The following is a 19,338-nucleotide window of genomic DNA, read 5'->3' as shown; positions in this document are numbered from 1 at the left end:
CTGGCAAGGGACACACAAGGAACGCTTTCACTGGCACTAAGGCAACAAGATCCGGCAAGGGAGTGCAAGGGAAGTGAGGTAATATAGGGAGTGCACAGGTGATAACTCTAATTGGAACCACTGCGCCAATCAGCGGCGCAGTGGCCCTTTAAATCGCAGAGACCCGGCGCGCGCGCGCCCTAGGGAGCGGGGCCGCGCGCGCCGGGACAGAACAGACGGGGAGCGAGTCAGGTAGGAGAGCCGGGGTGCGCATCGCGAGCGGGCGCTACCCGCATCGCGAATCGCATCCCGGCTAGCAGCAGGATCGCAGCGCCCCGGGTCAGAGGACGTGACCGGGGCGCTGCAGCGGAGGAGGTGAAGCGAGCGCTCCGGGGAGGAGCGGGAACCCGGAGCGCTCGGCGTAACAGTATGCCTGCTGTCTACAATCAGCCAGCATAGTCATACCAATTGCCTGTTTATATTGAAGGCAGGTTTTGGCACCATTTTGTATAAGGTTACAATATGCAAGTCAACATGAAACTTTGGTAATAGAATACAGAGGTAATACAATAAACCTGAACATTGCCAACATTTCTAACATAACAAAACTGTCAACCAGCCTAAAAATAATGCTTCTTTAATCTTTAGGTTTGTGAAGGTGCCCGTTATTGCTGCTGCTGGTGTCAGCCAATGGAGGTGATTGCCTGATCCTTGAAATCACCGTCAGGAGGTCCACCCTTAGCTGTGCTGTGGCCGGAAGGTGCTGCTGGCTGACCCGAGCCAACATTACTTGGAAGTCGTCAGTCTGGCGATGGTGAAGTCGGTGCATGGTCCGAGTCAACCTTCGGATCTCCCTTGCAAGGTGCCTGTTGTGTTCCCTGGACAACCTGTCCCTTTCATGGAGTACCCTAAGGTACATGTCCATTGGGACAGATGGGGGTGCTGGGGTTGGAGAGAGTGGACTGGGTATAGGTGGTGGTGAACAGCCAGCTGAGCTCAGGGGTTGGCCCATGTCCTCCTCAGGCACTGGCGTGAAGGCTGACTGCGGGAGATTTTCTTCAGCCTCAACGTCCCTCCGGACAGGTGATTGTGGGGGACTGTGATGGTGACTCCTCAATGAAGCCTGGCCTTATTGATATATAAAAAAAAAAAGGTATTTTAAAATAAAAATCAAGTGACTGAAAGCAGTTGTGTTGTTGATCATTACATGATACACTACACACTCTCCCTAAGGCTTAAAGGGGTTATCCAGGAAAATTTTTATATATATATATATATATATATATATATATATCAGCTAGCTCCAGAAAGCTAAACAGATTTGTAAATTACTTCTATTAAAAAATCTTAATCCTTTCAGTACTTATGACCTTCTGAAGTTAAGGTTGTTCTTTTCTGTCTAAGTGCTCTCTGATGACACCTGTCTCGGGAAACGCCCAGTTTAGAAGCAAATCCCCATTGCAAACCTCTTCTAAACTGAGACACGTGTCATCAGAGAGCACTTAGACAGAAAAGAACAACGTTAACTTCAGAAGGTCATAAGTTCTGAAAGGATTAAGATTTTTTAATAGAAGTAATTTACAAATCTGTTTCACTTTCTGGAGCCAGGTGATATATAAAATTTTTTTTTTTCCTGGAATACCCCTTTAACAATATAATAATTCAGTTATTGAACAGGTGTATATTTTTCATCTAACCCTATAAATGTTATACACCATTATACACCACCAATGTACACCATTGCAAATACCTAACCATGCTTTTTATCACAATAGACAATTTAGCTGAGTAATTTACATAATATCCACGTTGCTATTATTAGAAAGTACAAATTGATGAGTTGTGTGGACATGTCAAAAGTTGACATTACAGTGTGTATCATTCCTTTGACTCGCTGCCATCTTAAGTAATAAGGAAAGAGGTGGCCATAGATCACTCTACTTCAGGGCTTTCAATCATGTGGCCATTCCTCAACATAACTTTAGGTAGACAAATTGTCAGCTCAAGCTCCAGGTTTATGATGCATGATGATGCAGGACTGACAACTGGTGAAAATTTTTACTTGTGGTCATGGCTCGAAAGGCCGTAGGAGCAATATACGAGAAAGGAGAACAAGAGTACTTACCGTCCTGAGACTTGGAACCCCGGGAGACCTAGTACCAAATTATGGAATATAAACAGCGGATGAGGTGTGCCCAATTACCGCGACCGTGGGCACGCCTATAGAGGGCATGCCCTAGTATGGATTGAAGCAGAAAAGGGGAGGGTTGGGTGGGTGACGCCCACGAGTCATACGCCCCTATCTGTGGGAGAGGGGAGGTTATATACCCCACGCCACTCCCACAAATGCAGCCAATTAGGCTTTTTACTTGTGGTCATGGCTCAAAAGGCCGTAGGAGCAATATACGAGAAAGGAGAACAAGAGTACTTACCGTCCTGAGACTTGGAACCCCGGGAGACCTAGTACAAAATTATGGAATATAAACAGCAGATGAGGTGTGCCCAATTACCGCGACCGTGGGCACGCCTATAGAGGGCAAAGAGTCAAGAGTAGGGTGTAACTATTTTATTTGTATCACAACGCCAATATTTTAAATACATTAGCCATTTCGGTAGAGGAATCCGGAATGTACCGGTCGAAACAGCTGGAGTTCCAGCGGCCTAACTTCTTAATGATGTGAGCTGGGACATCATGTTTGGAGGCTGCGGAGGCCACCCCGATCCTGAATGAGTGTCCTGAGATGACAGCGGGATCATGACCCAGCATAGTGACTAAGGACCGGACGTATTTGATGAACTGGGAGGAAGACAGAGCATGCCCACCGACCGGGAGGAGCGGACTGTCCGCTGCTTGCCCGCACAGCATTGAAAGGAGGTCGGTGAGAGACGAAACTGGGTACCAATGATGTGAGGTAGGGAAATATCTGATAGATGCTCCCCATCTGCAGGTTTTGGTGGATGGTAAGGTGAAGGTGAAACCTAGCCTGTTGGCCGATAGTTGGCTCAGGGTTGGCCCAGGTGCTCTGCAGCCAGTACGCGTGAACTCCCCTGGTCTAAGGAAACCGTTAAAAAGCAAGGTGTGTGGCAGCTTTGACGACCGTGCTGAGGTCAAAACCGAAAGGGTGCGTGTCCAGTAAGGAAGACATAGCCCGGAAAAGATCCCCCGTGACCGGTGCGCGAGAAGGAGATTTAGGGTGAGACAAGACTGAAATACCTTTGAGTGCTGCTTTGATCGGATGAGCAGAGAGTAGAGAAGAGGCGTGAGGGTGCGAGAGCGACCTGTGGTGTTGAAGACCCGTTAAGTGAAGTTTGATGGTGTTCTGAGACAGGTGTAAAGAAGAATGGCAAAAACCAACAAAAGCTAGGGCAGAGTGTAAAGTGATTGTGGGGGAAAGCCCTAGGCCATGCATGAAGGAGGTGAAGACCGCCAAGGCGGCATCATAAGCCCGGATCGTGCTGGGAGCTAAAGACTTCCTGATTAGGGCGTTGGCTACAGTGACGTATCTGGCTAGTCCGTCAGCAGTTGTTGAAACGGAGGCACCGGGACTCCGACCCGGTCTGCGTTTGGCTGCACCTGAAAAAATACACTGAATTTAGCCCGAGAGAGTGCATCGGCCGCCAAGTTCTTCTTACCTTCTATGTGTTCCCCCAAAAAATGGAAATTGTGCTGGAGAGACAGTAAAACGAACCTCCTGACAAAGCGCATTATGTGGGGAGATCTAGAGCGTCCTTTGTTGAGAATGTCAACTGTGGCGGCATTGTCGCTCAAAAATCGTACTGTGGAGTTGGCCCAGGAACGCCCCCAGACAGCAGCGGCGGCTACAATGGGGAATGTTTCAAACAGGGCTGAAGTTTCTCTAAAGTCAGGAATGTTAAGGATCTCAGCTGGCCAGGGGCCAGCTAACCATTTGTTCCCGAGAATGGCTGCGAAGCCAACCGCTGAGGCATCGGACACTATTGTCGGGGACCCGTCTGATAAGGGAGGGACGAAGAAGTAGACACCGTTCCAGCTCTCCAGGAAGTGATCCCACATGAGTAAGTCAGCCATTGCCTCATTGTTGATATGAATCACATGCCTTTGACCCGACACTGAGGGGAGAAGGTCCAAAAGTCTGGATATGAAGGCTCTCCCCTGAGGGATGATCCTCATGGCGTAAGCCATCATGCCCAGGAGGCTCTGGAGTTCGACCCTGGTCACTGTGCGACTCCTGGATAGATTGTGTATCATCTCCCGGGTTCTGGCTAGTTTCTCCTGGGGAAGCCTAGCCTGCATGCTCACCGTGTCTAGGATGATGCCTAAGAACACCAGCTGCCTGACGGGGCCCTCCGTCTTGTGCGGTGCAACTGGGACCCCGATTTCTTTGAACAGAGACAGTAGTGAAGTGAGGTTGAGAGGGGAGAGACCGGGATGTTCGAGTAGTAAGAAGTCATCCAGATAGTGTATGACATGCTGGCAGTTGGCCACGTTCTGGAGTGCCCAATGCAGTGCTGTGGCTAGCTGGTCAAAGAGCCAGGGGCTGCTCTTCGCCCCGAACGTGAGCTTAACTGCAAAATAGTACTTGTCCAGCCACCTGACACAGTGCCATTGCCAGAGGTCTTGTCTGATTGGGAGTAGTTTGAAAGTGTCGGTTATGTCAGCCCTGGGCAACCAAGTGTTCCTCCCTAACTGTAGGATGATCTGTATGGCTCGGTCAATAGTAGCATATTTCATGGAGAACTCGTCGGAGGGGATTAATGCATTGACGCTGGGAATGATGGAGGAATAAGGCGCTGAGAGATCATAAATTAATCTTCTTTTATTCGAATATTTGCCTGTGGCAAGCCCCAGAGGGCTGACTCTCCAACATGAAAAGGGGGGCACCTCGAAAGGCCCTATCATGAAACCTTTAGCCAGTTCCAACTGGATTAACCCGGACACTATCTCTGGCTCGGAAAGGGCTGATGACAGGTTGCCACATTCGTACGTGCATTGTGGCAAAGCGACCAACCCTGTGTGGAACCCGTCGCAGAAACCCGCCACCAGCCATCTCACCAAGTCGGGCTCAGAATGACTAGCTAGGACCCGGGCGAGGACCTGGACTTGTACCATGCCTAGTCATGCCTGAGGGCCCTTCTGGGAGCAGATAGAGCTGGGGTGAGCCCTGAAACAATTGAAATACACATGAAGTAGTCTGCAATTGCTGTATGCGCAGGAGGAAAGATTAAAGTTGTTACAGATCTGGGTCTTACCCAGGTACCTCACTGGTCTACCGAGCCTATCTAAAGCAGCCATGTTCCTAGGAGCTGGAGGGGTGAAGGTGTTCAGGCTCCTACTGGTGCTGGGTTCCCCTAGGTTGCTGACCTGAGGGCACCAGCTGGAAGAAAGCGTGGTCACCCCGCACGCGGTGCAGGAGGGGGCTTTCAGACCAGCGAAATGTTCGCAGTATAACTCTGTGTCTATGGCACCCCAGTTGGTGACGTAGCCGAACTGAGCGTATGCGGCTGCTGCCTTGGCTGCAAAAGATTTGTGGTACTCGTAAAACGTGGTACCCCCGTATTTGTGCACCATCTGAACCACCCTATGTAAGTACAGATCTAACTCCTCCCTGCGGCCAGGGCTGACTGAACAGAGCACGTCCCTGAAAAGCCCAAATGCAAGCACAAACTCAGTGACACTTAACTTCCTGCTGAGCCTAGCGTCCTTGCTTTTGAACTTGACCGCTAGCTCCCCGCAGGCAACGGTTTTGGTATCATGCAAGTCCGTGGTGGCAATTAGCAGAGAGGCAAGGTTGACCTCTTTTCCCTCAAGAATGTACTTTTTTATGGCTGCCGGGATAAAATGTGCGGGCGTGATGATCGGTGGAGGGTGTGGCATACCTGAAGGCGTGGCCTGAGAGGTAGAAACCGTGGGTGATGCTGCGGCCGGGACTGCTTCGTTGCTCCTGGAGAGTTCCATTAGGTCTAGCCTAGCCTGGAAGCCTGACACCGTCGTAAGCACCTCAGTCATCATCGTATGGAGCTGAGACAAGGAGGCGCTTGAGACTTGGTCCTGCGCAGCTACCTGACTTCCCCGGGGGGCTTGGTCAGCATTCAGCAAGTTGAATAACTCGCCCTTCCTTGCTGAGGCCGGAAAGGGACACCCCTCCTTCTCAATTCTTCCATTAGCCTGGGGATGGTCCAAGACCTGTACGAGGGCAAGCTACCTCGGTCTGAGGCCCTGGCGAAAAATACCCTTCCTATTTATTTATTTTTTTTACTTCTACTACCGCAGTTTTCCTGACTACAGGAGGGAACTGACCCGCTGAACTTCTTGAAATGCTTCTGACATCGGGAGCACCGACCGCACGGCAACAGCTTCCAGCTGTGGACATTGTGGAAAGATTAGTTTGCACTAGAATGTGGATAAACGAAGGGTGTGATGGGGAAGGTGTGTGATAGTAACTGAGGCTATGTGTATGCTGTTGCGCTGAAGAAGAGTCAGAACAGCATACGCAGAGACCCCACTGAAGATGAGTCAGATACAGGTGATCCTCTGCCTATGAGTGGTGTTGAGTTGCTCTGAAGAAGAGTCAGAAACAACCAGATCGTCAAGCCCCAACTGAAGGTGAGTCAGGCTGGGACCGATTGACGTGAGTGTGGTGACGCACGTGGCTCTGAAGGCGTGTCAGTAGCAGCGTCCTGACCGGTGGCGGGAGTGCCCGTGAATGCGTGAATGTACGAGATGAGCATGGAGTGAAGAATGGAGGGAGAACATACAGTTTCCCCCCCCCCAATTAGGTATTCTGGTAAGTACCTCAACTGAAAGCTGTACGAGATGTTTGGGGGAACACGAACAGAATCCGACCACCTTGGCACCCTGTGGATCAAGCAAAAGTGATGAGACGGCGGCAGGGAGCAATCTGACTGACAGTAACTGCCAACACTGATGAGCAACTGGCCGCTATACTATATAGATTAGTACACAGTGACAACAAGCAATAAGTTCAGTGCAGCAGTGGTGTGGTGACAACCTGCTCACAACCCCTCTCCCCTGAAGCCCCCTCCCCCTCCCTCTGGCAACCAGGACCGGCTGGGCCCTGCGTCTCCCGCCATGTGACCACCTTAGTATGTGAATAAGACAAGGGGGGGCAGTAGTGGAAAGGGGCTGTTGTCACCTGAGAGAATCCGGCGTGATCAGGAGGTCCTGCGTGATCTGGAGGGTAGCTGCGGCTGCCGTGCGTGAGGCTCCAACAAAACTCCCCCACCCCCAGCTGAGCGGCGAAGGGGAGCGAGACTGTGTGGCGGATCCCGTGTAACATCCCTCTGGCCGGGGCAGTTGGAGGGAGGCCGTCAGCGGCTGCGCCATCCGGCTGAGCCACGGCAGCGCCGCAGCGCCGGGCGATGACGTCACTCCACTTCGGACCGGAAGCCCCGCCCAGCCAGCGCACGAGGCAGAAGCCGGCGGAAGAAGCGGTGCACCAGACCCGGACGGAGCGGCAGGACCGCCGGAGCGGCAGCGGCTTGGCTGAACCGGGGAGGTCCCCCACCCATACCCTGACGCAGCACCGGGACAGACGCCGCAGTGCAGGGCCCGACAACCCGGTCCACCCCCCCCCCCGGCCGGCCGAGCACCGTCAATGGCCGACAGGAGAGGACAGGCCGCACGACCCGCAGGAGAGGCGTTCCCCCGACCGGGCAACGAGCAGGCACAGGTGGGTAACCGGGACAGGGGCCTGGGGCTGCGACAGGAGTGATACTCACAGACCTGGGCAGCAGAACGAAAATAATATCCAACTGCAACGACTAGCACCTCCGGGACGTATGCCCTAACACGGTATTCTGCAAGAGAGATATCGCCCACGAGTCATACGCCCCTACCTGTGGGAGAGGGGAGGTTATATACCCCACGCCACTCCCACAAATGCAGCCAATTAGGCTTTTTACATGTCTGTGTAGAGGAATATATGCTGTTCAGCCATTTTGTCTGCTATGCTCTATGTTAATTATTTAATTCATCTCTATGGGGGCCTGCTCTACTTCGTTATTTGGTCTTATAGTATAGGACAACAATGGGGTAGACTAGATTCCCTGACATCTGCATGTCCCAACATTACAAATGGCATAAATGCTTTAAGAATCAGTATTGAGCTAGGGCAGTGGCGTCTCCAACATTCATATTTGGGGGGGCACATGGGGGGCCAGTGACAAAAGTGGGGGGGGGGATTTTAAAACGTGTGTGTATGTGTGTATGTGTATATATATATATATATATATATATATATCATCAATAAATACACACACTGTGCAGAACATGTTTAATTTAAGAAAAAATTTAAAATAATTAAAATTTAAAATCTTCATACAGTCTTGTTGCACAATGATTTTTTTTTCCCGTTTTTGCCGTAGATTTTTGGGTAAAATGACTGATGTCATTACAAAGTAGAATTGGTGGCGCAAAAATAAGCCATCATATGGATTTTTAGGTGCAAAATTGAAAAGGTTATGATTTTTAAAAGGTAAGGAGGAAAAAATGAAAGTGCAAAAACAGAAAAACGCTATGTCCTTAAGGCGTTAAAACTTTTGGACACTACCATCAACTTTGATCGCAGCATCTAAAGTGTTAATGTCAAACATCAGCCTGATTGGTGATGTCTGGCATTAGCTGAGGGTTCTAGCTAATGATTTATACAACACAGTGGGAGCAGGCACTGTGCGTACACATACGCCTTGTGCCCTTAGGTCTCATTTACATGGATGGATCCCCAGCATATTTTACGCTGCGGATCCCCCGACAATGGACCCTACAGTGCTGCCTCCATCTGTGCCTGCTCATAATGGCAATCCTCCGCTACGAGCAGACACGCTTTGATGTGTATACTCGCACACATCGCGGCTGCTCTCGGCCTAGTTCAGAGAGCAGGAGGAGCGGCCATGATGTGTGCGAGTATACACATCAAAGCGTGTCTGCTCGTAGCGGAGGATTGCCGTTATGAGCAGGCACAGATGGAGGCAGCACTGTAGGGTCCATTGTCGGGGGATCTGCAGCATAAAATACACTGTGGATCCATCCCTGAATGAGCCCTTAGGGTGCGTTCACACGTACAAGATCTGCTGTATATTTTCTGCAGCTGATTTTGCTACCTATTGAAGCTAATGGGTTGCAAAATCAGCTGCACAAAATATGCAGCAAAAATATGCAGCTGATCCTGTACATGTGATTTAATGGGGTTTAATGATAAACTAGCAGTGTGTTCACATGTTGTCCTTCAAGAGGGGTCACTTTCCCTCCTCCAGTGTCCACAGGTCACCAACAGGTCACATTACCAGAACAATTTATGGAAAAATTGCGGCAAAAATTGCGCAGTTTTACCGCTATTTACGAAAAATCGCGGTAAAACCGTGCAATTTTGCCGCGATTTTTCCCAAAAATTGTTCTAATAATGTGACCTGTGGACACTGAAGGAGGGAAAGTGACCCCTCTGGACTGCTACTATACACATGACCCAGCCCCAGGATATACTGCTGATCAGGGGGGAGAGAGGGAGGACATGGGACATCACTCACCTCACATGAAGCTGCTCTGTGTTCCGGAGGCCTGTCAGCTCTCGCCCCGTCCTCTTCAGTGCTGGGGGCGGAGCCATCATCAGGTACCTTCATCCCTGCTCTGCCTGTCTCTGCTAATAATACACAGACCAGGAGCAGCGCAGGGATATCCTCAGCAGCTGCAACGGGCTCTTTACCCAGCCGGTCAGTCCGCCCCTGGCCCCGATACTAGTATCGGGACATCCCTATTTATTTTAAATTGGGGGGGCACAAGGGGGGGGCACGGCCTGATCTAAGGGGGGCCATGGCCCCCTCTGCCCACCACCCCCCGCCCCCCCCCCCAGTGACGCCACTGAGCTAGGGGGAAAAAATACTACAAATATATAGTAATGGAGTTATTGTATAATAATGGACTTCTAATGGAGTTATTTTTATTTTTTATTTTTTTCTTGTTTATTAATTATTATTATTGTAATACATAATTAATCATATCTATATTATTTTACTCCCCAAATCTCTCTGCCTCGGATGTATGTGGACTCGTACCCACATTCCCGGATGTCTGGGCCTCTGGTAGGAGGTGTTTCTTCAACTCCATCTCCCACTTCCTGAAGCTGATGTTCCTCCTCTGCCGCTGTTTTTTAATTTTTTTGAGGACTGATGCCCTGCAGTCATAGTACCTGTTTGTGTTTGACATAAAATAGTTTATTAAAGTTTAAAGTTTATCATACCATTTCCATTTTATGACAATAAACAGTTTTGTTGATTAATGTTACAATTTTGTTCTTTTGCTTTAATGCTCATATTTCTGCATTTATACCACACTACACAGATATAGAAAGACTAATCTTCTTTACTAGTATATTAAATGGGTATTCCATGATTTGTTATGTACTTCATAATATACTGTCTGTACCTGTGTATGTGGTCTTGCAATTCTTTGGGTGATTATACAACATGACATTACCCCACACAGTATATATAAGTTGACCATAAACAACTATTACATAAAGGGGTACTCTAGTAAGAGTAACAACAACTTATCACCTCTCCAGAGGCTGGTATTTATCAAAACAATCCTTCAAGTCCCGGAAAATGGCAAAATAAACAATGCTGGGAGTTGTAGTTTTGCAACAGCTGGAGGCACCCCTGGTTGGGAAACACTGACCTATAGACTACATACTAGTATAGTCCAACATGCTGGGAGTTTGAATTTCATTTGGAGCAGCTGAGCCACATGTATCAGGGCATGCTGGTAGTTGTAGTTAGTAACTAACTGCAACTCCTGACTTAAAAAAAAATAAAACATTTTCATCATACAGGACCGTATAAGGAGAACTAAGAAAGTTCTAGGGGTCAGAATACAACAAAATGTCCCCCTCATATGTGTGTCCTGTGATGTCACTCATATATAATTAGTTATGCAGATGAGTCTTTTTTTTTTTTTGCATGAAAGGTGGTTCCCCACTTATGGAGCATTTGCTTTAGGGGCGAAACCACGGATACATCGGTATACAATAGATGTAATTAGAAATCTAGGATGTAAAGGACATATGCGTAACAATAAAGGTTATAGAATGGTATACCTGTCCTAGACAAGCATAGTTTATGCTTTGCAATATGGGGGAGATTTATCAAAACAAGTGAAGAGGAAAAGCTGCCCAGTTGCCCATAGCAACCAATCAGATCACTTCTTTCATTTTTCACAGGCCTTCCTAACAATGAAAGAAGCGATTTGATTGTTTGCTATGGGCAACTGGGCAGCTTTTCCTCTGCACTGGTTTTGATAAATCTCCCCCCAACACATTGATGATGATATCATACTGAAATATTTACTCACCGATGCCTGATGCAGAGAACTGTCCTGTCCGCTGTGCCACTTCCAACTTGGGACACTTTCTCCCTCACCCGGCTCCAGGCGGCCATCTTCTCCTGTGTGCCCACTGTAGTGTTGAACAACACAGATTTTTCAGTGCTGACAGCAGCCATTAGTGCTATATTTTCAGCCTCCGTGAATTTGGGCCCTTTTTTTTTTTTTTTTTGCTGGTGGGACACCAACTGAGTGCTGACTCTCACTGTCAGACTCAGATGTGTGGCTGGCAGAGTCCGAGATTGTCCAACCACATTGTCTTGCAGTGTCACCTTCTACTCCTCCTCTTCTCTCCACGCCACCACTACACTCATCATGCTCGCACTCAGACACGTCATCCGCACGCTCACTCACACATGCGCTCTCAGTCACATCCACATGTACAGCACCCTCACCATCCTCTCTCCCAGACACCACAGACACAATTTCTCTTATTCCAGACATTTTTTTTTCACACAATGCAATCAATTTCTCAGTACACACTGGCCAGATAAATCAATCTGTGTGAGAGAAAAAGGGGAGTGACCACAACAACCAATCACATGTCAGCTAATGAACTCTGGTAAAGTGAAACCTGAGCTGTGATTGGTTGCTATGGGAAGATCATTCCACTTTTTCTCTCTCACAGTTTGAAAAATCTGGGCCAGTAGGTGAAAGCTCTGACTGACCTGGCCTAACTTTACTTTGGCTGTTTTCGTTAATCGTTTAGAATAAAGCAGCATAAAACGAATAATGGAATCTGCCGAATCCGAAAGTGAAACGAACGGCATGTGTACCGAATGCGTCTGAAATAACGAATGCGACCGAAACCATTTCTGAATGGATCCGAAAATATACGGATGCATACGAAAACAGAATGAAACGAATAACGAATGTGTAACAAAACCAAAAAAAATTTCATACGAAAAAAACTAAACGAAAATAAACAAATTTTTTTCTCGTGCACAAGTCTAGCTTGAATCCTCGTCAGGCAAGGCGGTCGTTGTTCTTTTCACGGTTTAATTTTTTCATTCATTTCTGTCCAGCTAACAAGAATATCAGAGCTGATGCCCTCTCCAGATCTTCTGATGTTGTGGGTTTGGATTCTACACCTAGACATATTATCCCTCCTGACCGTCTGATTTCAGCAGTTCCTGCCGATCTTCTACAAGTACCTCCTGGTAAAACTTTTGTACCAGTCAGATTGAGACACAAAGTCCTAAACTGGGGTCATTCTTCTTTATTGGCTGGCCATCCAGGAGTACGTAAGACTCTTCTTTTAATCTCCCGTCACTATTGGTGGCCATGTCTGGAACATGATGTTTCTGAATTTGTACGTTCCTGTGTCACTTGTGCTCGAGACAAGACTCCTCAACTGAGACCCGCAGGACTCTTGCAGCCATTGCCCATTCCTGAGACTCCATGGACTCACATTGCAATGTACTTTATTACCGATCTTCCACCATCACATAATAACACGGTCATCTGAGTGGTGGTTGATCGGTTTTCTAAAATGGCTAATTTTGTTCCACTTCCCTGTCTTCCATCAGCTCCACAACTAGCTAAGCACTTCTTACTTCATGTCTTCTGACTTCATGGTCTTCCAGAAAATATTGTCTCAGATCGTGGAGTTCAGTTTGTGTCCAAATTCTGGCAAATTATGACCATCATCCCCGGCCTCCTCTTCCAATTCCAGTTTCTTCGACTGTCCCAGCCATGGACGAACTTGTCCGAGATTTCTCTTCCATTTAGCGACAGACTCGACAGTCATTATCTTTGGCCTCCTCCTGCATGAAAGCCCAGGCAGACAAGAAAAGAAGACTTCCTCCATCCTTCTCTCCTGGTGATAGAGTTTGGTTATCTTCTAAGTACATTCAGTTCAGAATCCCAAGTTACAAATTAGGTCCTCGATTACTAGGTCCATTCGAGGTCTTACAAAAAATCAATCCAGTTTAGTACAAACTCAGTTTCTACCTTCTCTATGCATTCCTAACTCCTTTCATGTATCTCTCCTCAAACCTCTGGTTATCAACCGTTTCTCTCAAAGAAAAATTGTCCTCCCACTCCTGTCCTTCAGATATTTTTCAAGTTAGAGAGATCCTGGCCTCTAAAACGGTACATGGCAGAAATTTTTTTTTGGTCGATTGGAGTGGATTTGGTCCTGAGAAGAGGTCTTGGGAGCCCGAAGAGAACATCTTGGACCGTAATCTCCTCAAGAAATTTTTGTCCCACAAGAGGAGGGGGAGACCAAAGGGGGGTACTGTGATGCACGGTGCTCTTGCCGGACATACCTAGCCTCAATGGTTATCTCTAGGTAACACAGTTCTTACATTCAATAACAATAGGTTACAGGCAGTATATAAGCAATGTTGCTACGTATATACAAAGTCCATCACAGGTAAATGGTGCTATCGTTCAACATCAATGCAGACTATATTAAAATGACCTGGATAGCGTGCGGCGAGCATATGCAACTGCACTAGAAGATTTAGATGAATTACTCACAACCACCACGTTCAGGTCTTCTTCAACTTTTACTTTTTATTCATTTGTTGCTTTCAAAATCATCAAATTTTCATATCAAGATGCATGGGGGTACGATGGTTTACATCCCAAGTGGGCTGGAGCTGAGGCATTTGTCATCTTGCCCACTTGGGATGTAAACCATCGTACCCCCATGCATCTTGATATGAAAATTTGATGATTTTGAAAGCAACAAATGAATAAAAAGTAAAAGTTGAAGAAGACCTTAACGTGGTGGTCGTGAGTAATTCATCTAAATCTTCTAGTGCAGTTGCATGTGATCGCCGCATGCTATCCAGGTCATTTAAATTTAGTCAACACAGTTCTTACATCTGCTGAACAGGATGGTATTTACAATTGTGTTAACCCCTTAACGATGCAGGACGTATATTTACGTCCTGCGCCGGCTCCCACGATATGAAGCGGGATCGTGCCGCGATCCTGCATCATATCGCTTCGGTCCCGGCGCTCATCAGCGGCTGGGACCCGCGGCTAATACCACACATCGCCGATCGCGGCGATGTGCGGTATTAACCCTTTAGAAGCGGCGGTCAAAGCTGACCGCCGCTTCTAAAGTGAAACTGAAAGTATCCCGGCTGCTCAGTCGGGCTGTTCGGGACTGCCGCGGTGAAATCGCGGCGTCCCGAACAGCTGATCGGACACCGGGAGGGCCCTTACCTGCCTCCTCGGTGTCCGATCGACGAATGACTGCTCCGTGCCTGAGATCCAGGCAGGAGCAGTCAAGCGCCGATAATGCTGATCACAGGCGTGTTAATACACGCCAGTGATCAACATAGGAGATCAGTGTGTGCAGTGTTATAGGTCCCTATGGGACCTATAACACTTCAAAAAAATGTAAAAAAAAAAGTGTTAATAATGGTCATTTAACCCCTTCCCTAATAAAAGTTTGAATCACCCCCCTTTTCCCATAAAAAAAATAAAACAGTGTAAAAAAATAAATAAATAAACATATGTGGTATCGCCGCGTGCGTAAATGTCAGAACTATAAAAATATATTATTAATTAAACCGCACGGTCAATGGCGTACGCGCAAAAAAATTCCAAAGTCCAAAAAAGCGTATTTTGGTCACTTTTTATATCATTAAAAAAATGAATAAAAAGTGATCAAAAAGTCAGATCAAAACAAAATTCATACCAATAAAAACTTCAGATCACAGCGCAAAAAATGAGTCCTCATACCGGCCTGTACGTTGAAAAATAAAAAAGTTATAGGGGTCAGAAGATGACATTTTTAAACATATAAATTTTCCTGCATGTAGTTATGATTTTTTCCAGAAGTGCGACAAAATCAAACCTATATAAGTAGGGTATCATTTTAACCGTATGGACCTACAGAATAATGATAAGGTGTAATTTTTACCGAATTATGCACTGAGTAGAAACGGAAGCCCCCAAAAGTTACAAAATGGCTTTTTTTTTTTGTCGCACAATGATTTTTTTTTCCATTTTGCCGTGCATTTTTGGGTAAAATGACTAATGTCACTGCAAAGTAGAATTGGCGTCGCAAAAAATAAGCCTTAATATGGATTTTTAGGTGGAAAATTGAAAGGGTTATGATTTTTAAAAGGTAAGGAGGAAAAAACGAAAGTGCAAAAACGGAAAAACCCTGAGTCCTTAAGGGGTTAATGAGTTATACTAACAATTGTTTTTTCTTAACTTTGCTCCTGCTGCCTTTCATTCACATGTAGCTCCCCTACATCTACTATTGTCAATTCCCATCCACCAAAGTTCTCCCTATCTCAGCAGCCCAGACCTACTGTCATACATCAGCTGTCCTAGAAGACACAACACTGAGGGGAAATACCTGGGGTTTCCCTGCAGCAAAATTCAGGTCACTGTACAGGGACAGAAGGACGAATACCTCAGGACCCTTTAGATTCTGCTCCTTGGTGTAGCCATATGCCAAATCTAAAGCAACCCAGCACATTTACTAGTTACTAGTAACAGGTAGGCCACCTGTGAGGTAACTACCCATACTGTGAAATCTAAATAATGTTCTCAATATATAATGTAATAAAGCTTATTAAACTGCTGTCATTATTTGGCCTAAACCATTCTCAGAAGCTCAAATTTTCATGTACACTATGGCATTGATACCACCTAATAGTGTTCATCATTTCAACCTCACATATATTTTTTACACCTTTGTATTTTGTAAATTTTGTTAGAAAGTGCCCCCATACCATTTTAAAGGGAAAATTACATTCAGTATGCCGAGTCCCACCTACATTGCGCAAATCTGCGAACTAATACAACGGGTATCTCTGGAACCGTACAGTGGATTTGGGTAAGTGATACCTCGTTGTATTCTGGGTCACTGGCACTATAACCCAGTGTATTGGGTTTTGTGCAGGTGAACCAGCTGTCAGTTTCCCTTTATGAAGCCTTTTTTGCCAGCATTTCTATTATGAAATATCCTATTGACCAAACAGTCATTTGAACATTCATCTCATTGGGTTCTTTACAGGTTTATTTTACTTTGCCATCAAGGTGTTTATACTTATCAGCACAAGGGGATCTGTCATTTTTCCATATTGAACTGGGGCTCATGTGAGTAACAGAAAAGGAGTGCTTATCCCTATATCTCAAGTGGCGTTTACACAGATAGCTGTTCTGGATATCTGCCCTAATGGGGGAATGTGCTTCCCTGCATTATGATATCATCATATTCAATGAGCTCATTCTTACTGTCTCTCCTGAAGATAACACACTGTGCTAGCTGAAAAATAAAAACACTTCCTAAACGTGGAATGCTTAATAATCACTGAACACAGTACATGACACGAGTGCTATGCCACTATATTGTATATTGCACGGGTTACCAACTCAGCCCTCTGTTATCCACCCATCTTGCATGCTAACTTAATGTCATCACTAATCTTCAAGCAAGATTAAAATGAAAACACTCACAGCATTTTATCACTGTATGCATAAAATACATTTATTAAAATTATCAGCGAAATGCCCTAAGATTCTTAATTCCATTCTGTATAAACAGACACGTATCTCTAATACTCACTGAAGCAATAGATTTGTGCTGCTTCTTTTTTCTTAAACAATCCAATTGCTCGTTTGTCGCAAAAGTATTATATGGAAAAGTACACATTAGTTAAGTTTTTGTTAAGTGAGCACAAAGTATCATATATGGGGGAGATTTATCAAAACCTATCCAGAGAACAAGTTGCTGAGTTGCCCATAGCAACCAATCAGATCGCTTCATTTTTGAAAAGGCCTCTAAAAATTAAAGAAGCAATCTGATTGGTTGCTATGGGCAACTCAGCAACTTGTTCTCTGGGCAGGTTTTAATAAATCTCCCCCTATGATCTGGTGTGTAACCTCTCCCCATTGCTATCTCTAACATTGAAAGACCAGAAAGTCTTTCTGATGGATTTATCTTTCTCTAAGCAGAAGCAAAATGGCAGGGCATTGTAAATGAATTCTATTTAAAAAGATGCTTCTTATTTTGAGTTTTTGTATAAATGTAGATTTTTTGCTCCTAAGTCTAAGCACCATAATTTTTTATGTAATCTGATGGCTCATAATTTGTATTAAACTATCTGTCACCATAGCATTATCTAATAAAACAGGAGAAAGAAAAATACAGGTGCGCACTTCGTGCAGGTAAACCCAAGTAGGATGCGTGTGAAATATGCAAAGAGATGGGCCCGCGAGATGGACCCTTACCTTTATGAGTTATGCTCAGAGCATAACATCTGGACAAGTATATCAAGTGGGAAATGCAGCCTACTGGTCCCTCCGTGATTCCAGCAGAAAACGCCAAAGCTTCAAGACAGAACAGAGGTCAACGACCATAAAATTGGGACATCATACCGGGGCGCAGACTCCAAGATGCAAGGATTCTTTATTGGATAGGATGCTTAGCATCCTATCCAATAAAGAATCTTTGCACCTTGGAGTCTGCGCCCCGGTATGATATCCCAATTTTGTGGTCGTTGACCTTTTTTCTGTCTCATAGCATTATCTAAATATTTTGATTGGTTGTTCATACCCTTGCGGGTCAATATACTATCTTACCTGAAGGATACTCACAGTTTCTTTAAGCTTTTGAATGGTGTTCATTTAGAAGCAAAATATAAATTAGCCACCATGGATGTTGAAAGCCTCTATATCCTTATTACAAATTGAAAAGGTATTGATGCCTTAAAGCAATTTTTGGTTGCTGATGAAAAATCCTTGAGTTATATTGAATTTATTGTAGTAGGTGTCAGAATTCTTTTCTAGCCTCTTTGGAACAAAAAATGGGGTACAATGAAAATTGTACAAGACATATTAATGATATATTCATAGCCTGTCAGGTTCAGAAGAATTTGTATGGTTCATCTACCTAAATAAAGGAAATGTTATGAATATGGCATTTATCTACAAATTTAATTAAGCGAAATAAGCAAATTTATGGATGTAGAAGTAAAAAGACAGAAGGGAAAAAATGCCACAGGAGGATACAAACAAAATCGACCTCCACAAATACATACTGACAATTAAACAAATACCATCAATATCATGCAACAAAACAAAAATCACTTCACTACAGTCTTTTCATTTGTGAAAAATTCATAGTGAAAACAACACCTTTAAAGAACAAGCTGCAGATTTAAAAACTCAGTTGCAAAACAGAAGCTTTCCATATTCTTTCTTGGATGAAACTCTAAATCAAGTAAGACCTCTATGAACAAGAAAACATAAAAGAAAGAAAAGAAAGAAAAAAAGCTTGCAGAACAAGGAAAAAAAAAGATTTACCTTGTATTTTAAATTTAGTCTAGTAGCCAATACGGTATACAACCGCATCCACTAAAATTGGTTAATTATTAAAGGGAACAGGATTCAAATCTAATTGCAAGAAAAGTTCCAATAATTCCTTTAGAGGTAGTAAGAGTCTGGAAACATGCTGGTTAGTGGCACTTTTAAAACTATCGACAGTGACAAAAATCCTGGCTACTAAGTAAAGAATTACAAGGCAATTACAAATGTGGTTATTGCCAATGCTGTAAACTTCTTGTTACAAATTGGTAAAATTGTTGTCTAAGTGAAACATTTCATTTGCTGCCACAATGTATTTTCTGCCCCTGCAAAAGATTCTTTATTGGGTCCACAAAAAGATGTCTATTCACAAGATTTAGGGAACACCTTAGATTGAAGGTGAAGCCATGAGAATGTGCCATAATAGTGACCCCAGTCTCCATTAGTTTGCTGGAATAGGACACATTTTAGGTAAAGAGATAGAAACTGACAGAGAAAAGGGGCTCAGGAGAAAAGAAACAGTATGAATTCTGCACATAGTATCTCTAGGGGAACTCTCATAATGACCCCTATACCCATATACTTACCTCTGCATGTTTATTTGTTTTTTCTTGCATTATGCTACTTATGCCATTCTTCCTCAGCTGTTCATTGAGTTGCTGATGTCACCTCAGGTACCAGGCTAAAACGGCACTAATGGGTGACAC

General features: G+C 45.2%; 1 protein-coding gene across 2 annotated transcripts; it reads right to left on the bottom strand.

Annotated features, from left to right (window-relative positions):
- Positions 1-423: 423 nt before the first annotated feature.
- Positions 424-12,322, bottom strand: LOC130304728 (uncharacterized). Of its 2 annotated transcripts, none has more exons than XM_056551952.1 (3): positions 11,321-12,322; positions 10,027-10,160; positions 424-1,107 (listed from the first exon to the last, which is right to left on the bottom strand). In XM_056551952.1, exons 1-3 carry the CDS (start codon positions 11,467-11,469, stop codon positions 617-619), a joined length of 774 nt encoding a protein of 257 aa, XP_056407927.1. In that variant the 5' UTR covers positions 11,470-12,322; the 3' UTR covers positions 424-616. The 2 variants fall into 2 exon arrangements, with proteins under 2 accessions (XP_056407927.1, XP_056407928.1); XM_056551953.1 differs by having other exon boundaries at positions 424-1,102; positions 10,031-10,160.
- Between the last annotated feature and the right edge of the window lie 7,016 nt (positions 12,323-19,338).

The sequence above is a fragment of the Hyla sarda genome, chromosome 1, assembly GCF_029499605.1.
Source record: "Hyla sarda isolate aHylSar1 chromosome 1, aHylSar1.hap1, whole genome shotgun sequence".
NCBI classification, from domain to species: domain Eukaryota; kingdom Metazoa; phylum Chordata; class Amphibia; order Anura; family Hylidae; genus Hyla; species Hyla sarda.
This window is presented reverse-complemented; position numbering and strand designations above follow the sequence as displayed.

What these genes read in the sequence shown, in the direction of transcription:
- LOC130304728 (XM_056551952.1), bottom strand. Translation starts at nt 11,469, where the DNA reads ATGGCTGCTGTCAGCACTGAAAAATCTGTGTTGTTCAACACTACAGTG. An exon ending in GTTCTCTGCATCAGGCATCG is followed by an intron (nt 10,161 to 11,320) that starts GTGAGTAAATAT and finishes AAACACAAACAG; the next exon opens with GTACTATGACTGCAGGGCAT. An exon ending in CCAGACATCCGGGAATGTGG is followed by an intron (nt 1,108 to 10,026) that starts GTACGAGTCCAC and finishes TATATCAATAAG; the next exon opens with GCCAGGCTTCATTGAGGAGT.